Source organism: Procambarus clarkii, chromosome 44 (assembly GCF_040958095.1).
Source record: "Procambarus clarkii isolate CNS0578487 chromosome 44, FALCON_Pclarkii_2.0, whole genome shotgun sequence".
In the NCBI taxonomy this organism is placed as follows: domain Eukaryota; kingdom Metazoa; phylum Arthropoda; class Malacostraca; order Decapoda; family Cambaridae; genus Procambarus; species Procambarus clarkii.
Genome location: NC_091193.1, coordinates 10,459,969 through 10,468,642, shown reverse-complemented (window position 1 = coordinate 10,468,642; position 8,674 = coordinate 10,459,969). Strand labels below are relative to the sequence as shown.

Sequence of the window (8,674 nt, the reverse complement as noted above, 5' to 3'; positions counted from 1 at the left end):
GACAAAACATTTATATTTTTTCATGATCATTAGTAATAGTTATTTCTAAATTCTTTTAAATTGTCAAATACAGTTTTCATATCGATATAGAGTGCGAAAGGTTCTGCAGGATACAGGATACATTTACGTGTTGTCAGATCTGCACCAGCAAGTGTTGCACACTCCCCGAGAGGCTTAAATAGCCTAGCGTGCGGTGAGCGGTGGCACTTGCCAACGTCCCGGTATCTGCTGATATTATTGCACGGCCGAAAAGTATGTGGCTCCTCTTGCGTGGCACTATGGTGATAAATGAGATAAGTAATTCAGATTTTTCCTTGGTCTCGGGGACAGGTATATTCATCTGTCTATCCATTTATTTATCCTCATTCTCTCAGAAAATATATTATCAAGACCCACTGAAACAACTATATGGGTCTTTTTTATTATTATTAATGCATTTAGGTACATGTGCATTTGTTCGGCTACCCTAGACTATATGAAAGGGAGTACAGTGTGTCAAAAAGCTGGCTACGTGATGCAAAAAATCCCCATCTCGCAGGATGGTTAGTCATACAGGACCATATATTCTTTAGCGAAATTATATTATGTCAAATAGCTCCACGTTAACCACACTCCATATTTCACATGTGACGCCATGAAAGACTCGGTGAAAATGACCTAGGGTTGTTCATGATTGCTAATATTTCTTAAATCACTTAAAGTAGGCGTACCCGGACCAGCCTATGTCCATACTGTTCCCCAGACCATTCCCCTTGCAAATTTGGGTGATGCTAGTCCCAAGCTTCTGGCCTCCAAATTTGGACAGACTAACAAACATTCTCTAATAGTATACTAGGGGTGGTACCCGGCGGTGCCCGGGGTAGTCTATCTCTCCTCCCATTTTCTCCTTGACCTCCTCATCCACATGCCAATGATCCCCCCTGCCTTCGTCCACGCTTTCTCCCCTCTCCCCCATCCCCTTGGTCCTCACCACCTCCCCCCATTTCCCCGTCTCTTTTCTCAGAAAGTGTATTGTTAAGAAAGCTCCTTCGCCACTCTCCAACCTCCATCTCCGCTTTTCCCCCCTCTTCCCCTCTCAGAAAATATTAAGATAATTGTGCGATCAAACTTCACGCTCTACGGACATCGCAATCCGGATTTCAGCCCGGATTCACGAGAGTCATAATGGCTTGGCGCTTTCTCCTGATTGTTCCCTTACCATTAGACTTGATAAAAATCGCTGGGAGTGTTGGGTTACAGGCTGTCCGTCTAGTACCTCAAACCATTCACTCTGCAAAGTAAGTTGAGCCCCCAACGTCGGGGCCTCCAACTTTGGATAGACAGAAACAGGCATTCTCCCTTAATATTCACCTAGTTGTATTCACCATACATGTATTGTATGCATGTATTATGCTTGCGGGGGTTGAGCTCTGCTCTTTCGACCCGCCTCTCAACTGTCAATCAACTGTTACTAACTACTAACTAATTTTGTTTTTCTTCACACACACACACAATAGGCAGCCGTAACAGTTGTCTAACTCCATGGTACCTATTTACTGCTAGGTAACAGGGGCATTCAGGGTGAAAAAAAATTCTGCCCATCTGTTTCCGCCTGTTTCCCATCTGTTTAGTGTGTACTTACCTAGTTACTCACCTAGTTGTGCTAGCGGGGGTTGAGCTCTAGCTCTTTGGTCCCGCCTCTCAACCGTCAATCAACTGGTGTACAGGTTCCTGAGCCTATTTGGCTCTATCATATCTACATTTGAAACTGTGTATGGTGTCAGCCTCCACCACATCACTGCCTAATGCATTCCACTTGTTAACCACTCTGACACTGAAAAAGTTCTTTCTAACCCCCCTGTGGCTCATTTGGGTACTCAGTTTCCACCTGTGTCCCCTTGTTCGCGTACCACCCGTGTTAAAAAGTTTTTCTTTATCTACCCTGTCAGTTCCTTTGAGAATTTTGTAGGTAGTGATCATGTCTCCCCTATCTCTTCTGTCTTCCAGTATCGTGAGGTTCAGTTCCAATAATCTTTCCTCATAGCTCATTCCTCTCTGCTCGGAGACTAGCCTGGTGGCATGCCTCTAATTAAACCTTTTCTAACTTCGTTTTGTGTTTGACTAGATGTGGACTCCTCTCTGGAGCCGCATATTCTAGTATTGGACTATTATATGAGGTATACAAGGTTCTGAATGATTCCTTACACAAGTTTCTGGAGGAAGTTCTTATGTTTGCCAACCTTGCATTCGCCGCTGATGCTATCCTTTTGATGTGGGCTTCATGGGATACTGAAATCAATGCTAGAAAAAGCCCTCAACCCCTCTCTCGATGACCTACAGTGGAAACAAGCCTCTCTTTCCGTAAGACTTGAGGGCCTCGGAGTTCGAACAGCAAATCGCGTGCTGTTCGCAATTTGCAACGCATGCTGTTCGCGATTTTCACGTGGCAACACAAAAGTGTTGTTCACCGAGGCTATGGGTCCCCACATTGGCACCAGAGGTGGTACCCTCACAAATTTATATATATATATATATATATATATATATATATATATATATATATATATATATATATATATATATATATATATATATATATATATATTCATATATATATATATATATATATATATATATATATATATATATATATATATTCATATATATATTTATATATATATATATATATATTCATATATATATATATATATATATATATATATATATATATATATATATATATAAGTTCACTGTTAACTAGGGAAGGTAGGACAAGCAAATGCTCAAGAATCAGAGACAAATGACACATTTTCTCCGAATGCTCCCTATTGCTTTTCCGTGGCTATCTTTTTCACCTCATGGTCATGCACTCTTTCCCAATTGAACTCGATCGATTGAACCCAGCAACAATAACCATACCTCAGCTGACTTGATTTTCCGTAACTCAGATGTGAAAGCGCTCATGAAAGCTAACAACACTAAACTCTTGTTAATTGTCCACTCGCTCTAGTGCAAGACTCATTATACGAGTTAAATAAAATTATCCAATAGAGAAACAAAAGGAATATAAGACGCTATTGTATGTGTATTCTGTTTAATTAAATAATTTACAAAGATGTCAAAATAATATTGTTGATTAGACACGCTGTCACTGACATGTGTCATTGACATGCTGCTCGTTGAGCAGCGTCGTGCTGGGGAGTAATGACAGTGGTGGGGTACTGTGCTGGGGAGGGGCGATAGTGTGCAGGGGTTTTGTAGATACAAATATTTTAGACGGGAAGGACTGCAGGTGTTGTGGGTTATGGGGGTAAAGTGATGGTGACGCAGGACGAAGGCACGGGAGGAAGGTGAGGTGACGCAGGAAGCATCAACGTGAGGTGACGCAGGAAGCATCAACGTGAGGTGACGCAGGAAGTATCAGGTGAGGTGACGCAGTAAGGATTAGATGAGGTGACGTAGGAAAGCTCAGGAAATATGGTAAATCGAGTGATTCAAAGGAGCAAGCAATTTGCAGGCAGACTCAAGTAAACTGAATAATGACGTATTTACCAAGGGAGTGAGAATATAAAGTGAGGGGCAGAATTACGTGACCTGCACCAGCAGGCAATAGGAAGGTCGGGAGTATCAGTACGGTTGATATGGGACCAAAAGAAAGACATGTTAGCTATTTGAGGTGATAGCTATGGCCTTGCTGCAGGGCGTGTCGGGGCGGTGATTGACTAGGCCTTACACAATGATCGTGTAAACTGGTCGTCGATTACCTGTTGCAGCTAAACCACCACCAACACCACTTCCACCAATACTACCGGCTCTGGTGCCAACACCACCACCAAGCCCACCATTTAGACCGAAAGTTGTAGGGTTGGTGTTGAAATTCTGGAGAAGCTGCAGGTCGAGTAACTGCTGACGACGTTCCAGTTCCTGCCTGCGGGCATTAAGAAGTCGCTCCTGTTGTTCCTCAACGTCCAGAAGTTCAGTCACATCTCGGCCAAACTCGTCCAAAATCTCCTCAACTTCTCGGCCGAACTGGTCGGTGAACTGCACTGATCCGTCGATATCAACAAACTAAAAGAACAGATGTATCAGTTAAAATAATGGCGGCCAATTTAATGTAGAGATACACGTTTACACAGATCTGTACACTGTAAGATCTTTAATTAAGATTTACTGCCTGCTGCAAGATCAAATTTCTTTTCATTTGTATTCACATATGAGCTTTTCTCACTTACATTTGTTATGATGTTTCGGGAAATATTACTCGACAGCTTACCATAAAGACACTGCCTGAAATACAGGCATTGCAAGTATTATTATGACCAATGAGAAGAGTAATAGAAAAAAGTCAGAACTCACCACTCGGATGTTGGGGTTAAAGGAGGCGATCCTCTGTGCTTGTTGGGCCACTAAGGGGTTGATGGGCACGGCCAGGGGGTTATTGAGCCCGGGGCCGAAGAAACTGGGTCCATAGTTCGGTTGCTGGGTGGGAGCCAGTCCACCCGCAGCACCTGCAGCTGGAGCAGCGCTTCTAGCACCAGCAGGGAAGGCAGCAGCGGGTGTGGGATCAGCAGAGAAGGTCGCAGCGGGAGAGGGATCAGCAGAGAAGGTCGCAGCGGGTGAGGGATCAGCAGGGAAGGAAGCAGGGTCCTGGATGTTGTTGGCTGATGGTCTCCTGTGAGTGATGGTAGCGCCCCTGGCGGACTGGGCAGACACCATCCCGGCAGCGGCGAGCAACACGCACACCTGTGTAGACCCACAATGTTTAGTCATCACAGAGAAAAAATTATATTAGAGAAACTCTGGCGCACTTGTAATCTACTGGCTACTGGAATCGCCTTCCACTCTGGTAACTTGGAGCTTACTAGTTCAAGAACCTGTCACTATAGATACCTACCGTTATATCACTGCTTCAACGTACCACGCTGGAACCTTCTGCAGGGCAGCGTACTGGCTATGAACTGTTCAATCCCGATGTCATTTACAGGTCTGACCGAACGCATTGTAATGACACTTTTTGCTTGCGAACTCCAAGATCGAGCGGGCTAACGTTCAGTCAGAAGATACATTATGTTACTTAAGCGGGAAAATCCACTACCGGAGGAACCCACACAACTAGGAACCCACCACAGGAGGAACCCACCACAGGAGGAACCCACCACAGGAGGAACCCACCACAGGAGGAGCCCACCACAGGAGGAACCCACCACAGGAGGAACCCACCACAGGAGGAACCCACCACAGGAGGAACCCACCACAGGAGGAACCCACCACAGGAGGAACCCACCACAGGAGGAACCCACCACAGGAGGAGCCCACCACAGGAGGAACCCACCACAGGAGGAACCCACCACAGGAGGAACCCACCACAGGAGGAACCCACCACAGGAGGAGTCCACCACAGGAGGAACCCACCACAGGAGGAACCCACCACAGGAGGAACCCACCACAGGAGGAGCCCACCACATGAGGAGTCCACCACAGGAGGAACCCACCACAGGAGGAACCCACCACAGGAGGAACCCACCACAGGAGGAGTCCACCACAGGAGGAACCCACCACAGGAGGAGCCCACCACAGGAGGAACCCACCACAGGAGGAACCCACCACAGGAGGAGTCCACCACAGGAGGAACCCACCACAGGAGGAACCCACCACAGGAGGAACCCACCACAGGAGGAGTCCACCACAGGAGGAACCCACCACAGGAGGAACCCACCACAGGAGGAACCCACCACAGGAGGAGTCCACCACAGGAGGAACCCACCACAGGAGGAGCCCACCACAGGAGGAGCCCACCACAGGAGGAGCCCACCACAGGAGGAACCCACCACAGGAGGAACCCACCACAGGAGGAACCCACCACAGGAGGAGTCCACCACAGGAGGAACCCACCCCTTACCTTACTTTACTTTATATTTCTACCATTTTTAAAGAAAAATACGTTGTGGAACTAAAATATACTGTCTTTTTTTGTATCAACGCCATCCCATCTTCACCCCTGCGCCCGACAACTCCACACCAGCGTCACCCCAGCGCCACACCGACGCCACATCACCGTCACACCGACGCCAAACCAGCGCCACACCACCGCCAAACTAACACTACAATGACGCCAAATCAGTATCACAGAGGCGTCACAAAGCCAGCACGAAGCTCATCAACTTACGATAAACTTCATGATGAAGAAGCTGTGGAGACCTAATGCAAGGAGAGGTAGAGGTGGTGCGTTTATATACCTGTAGGACAAGCAGCAGTTCCAAATGTCAGCGGACAACGCTCGCTTGTCCGCCTCTCGTCAAGGTCAGCTTTTTGCTGCAGCCTGACTAGAGGCGGTACTGGCCAAGACGGGTAGGAAGCCTTCGCGTATGATAGTATGATAGCATCGTTACCAACGTCCGCTTCCTCTTGTGTTCAAACGTGCATCTGAATGTTCATTTCTTGATTGATTGATGAAGATTAAGCCACCCAACAGGTGGCACGGGCAAGTAATTTTCATTTCTATTATACCTACAAAATTTATACACGTTATGTATATTGGTGTAAGGTGTATATATGTGTGTGTGTGTGTGTGTGTGTGCTCGCGCGCGCGCGCGAACTCTCCTATTTATATCTGTAAGTACAAGTCCTGGACGCAGCCTTTTCAGACGCTGGTTGTCTAATGCAATGAATCCCGATCTATTTTTCTATCTTGTCTACTTCGCTTCTACGACTTTGCTAAATTTAATTCATTCCAGTTTTCTATTCTTAATATAAATTCTTTTAACATCTCTGTGGCCAATCTGCTTCTCGTTTCCATCCTTGCCCCCCCTTTTTTTCAACTATATCAATCCCCAAAGTATTTTATGTCTTAACTATGTCTCTTCTTTTTCTAGCGACATAAGGTCCCGCTCTTTCAAGATTTTTTTCATACCCCATCCCTAGTAATTCTGGGACGAGCCTCGTTGCAAACCTCTGTATATTTTAAGGTTTCTTTATGTGTTTGTTGTGACGAGGACTCCAGGCTGGGCGGCACACTCCAGGCCTGGTCTCGTGTAGGTGGTGTACAGTGATCTAACTGTCTCCTTATTTAGGTTCTTGTATCCGACTTTTGCCATGCAGCTGTGATCCTATATTTATATATGTGCTCGCAGTGCTTTCTTAACAGTGACTATATGGAAAGTGAGCTCTTTATTTCTCACCTAATAACCTCGTTGTACTTGTTAGATTGTAATTTAACTAATTTAACGCTCGAATTCCACCTGTTGACCACCCGTACAGGGTATGAGTATTTTCTTATATTTCTTTGACTCATTTGCGTTTCCAGCGTCCACTTATGTCCTCTCCTACTTTTTCATTCTTAAAGAGGCTGCCCTTTTACCTTCTTAATGCCTTTCCGTATCTAATATGTTGTGATCATGTCCCCACCATTTCAAGGCCGTCTTAATTAACAGCCTTATAGGCCGCTGGGCAAACCAGAGTGCTGCGGCCCCTACGACAACCATTCACAGGAATAAAAAGTAAATGATCGATAATAATAAACATATTTATTTTATTGGCACTACAACAAAACTGGTTTTAAAAACGTATAAAACATGATGTAGAGCAGCAACTAATCAATATGATAAACATTTAAGCAACACACAAGGCTTGAAAAACACAAAAACTTAGTAAGCTACACAGATTATATGGGCCAGTTTGAAATTACCACGAACTACTTATTATAACAAGCATTTGCGGCATTTCTTGTCAGATAATTGCATTATTAAGTTGATTATCAAGACAATCGACTTAATAATGGTCCAGGACGGACCGAAACGTCGTTTCCTCATCTACTGGTGTATGGTTTAGTATTCATATCTTCAGCCACGTTATTGTGACTCATCGTCTGCATGTATATCAGAGTATATTCTGTTCAGTATAATATATACATACATATGTTTGATCTCGCTGGCAATCTTGGTGGGCAATATGCCTCTAATGATGGCTCGCCTGGGGAATAAAGTCGTTGAATATTCAACCACTAGACGGGGACTTCCCTCTTGACCAGCAGTTGCGCGACCAAGGACACGCAATCATTCCCAGTGTTGTAACTCTCCAGTGGTGGATGGCTAGTCCACGATAAACGAACCAGTGGTCTTCCAGCTGGGGTTTAATCATTGTTTTCTCGCCATAAATCCCTCCTTCGTTGACCATTTCAAGTTCAAGTACGTTTATTGAGACAAATAAAATGACATCTCAAAGGGATAGAGTAGCTTAGGCTATTTCTACCCTCTTCATTGACCAAGCATCTCGAGTAGTTGATATGGAGCTTCCATTCCTGAATTAGTCGCTTGTTGCATCAACCCATGATGTCACTACCTCAATTACGATAGCTGACGATTCCCGCCGTCACATTCTTCAATATTGTTCCACTTCTCAATTGATTGGATTGAAGATTGAAGATATAGTAAGAACACGTCCTCGCTAAAGCTCCACATTGTATGCGACGTCCTTTCTTGTGATAACCAATCACTAAAGATTCTAATCAGCTAATCAGATTTTTTTGTACATCTTTATGGTGTAGACAGCTCACTGTGATTGATTGAACTCGCACAGCTCAACTGTCATTGGCTCAGAGGCATTAGGTTTATAGGGTAAGAGTGCACTCAGGTTCTTGAATGATTGTGATATAGACTCTTTATGAAACAAAGGACCCCAAGAACAACCAGTTTTCCAT

General features: G+C 44.9%; 1 protein-coding gene across 1 annotated transcript; it reads right to left on the bottom strand.

Annotated features, from left to right (window-relative positions):
• Positions 1-3,056: 3,056 nt before the first annotated feature.
• LOC123745240 (uncharacterized) lies at positions 3,057-6,286 on the bottom strand. The gene is made up of 3 exons (XM_045725556.2): positions 6,146-6,286; positions 4,336-4,722; positions 3,057-4,047 (listed from the first exon to the last, which is right to left on the bottom strand). The coding sequence occupies exons 1-3, from the start codon at positions 6,155-6,157 to the stop codon at positions 3,709-3,711; spliced, it is 738 nt and encodes a 245-aa protein (XP_045581512.2). The 5' UTR covers positions 6,158-6,286; the 3' UTR covers positions 3,057-3,708.
• Positions 6,287-8,674: the final 2,388 nt, after the last annotated feature.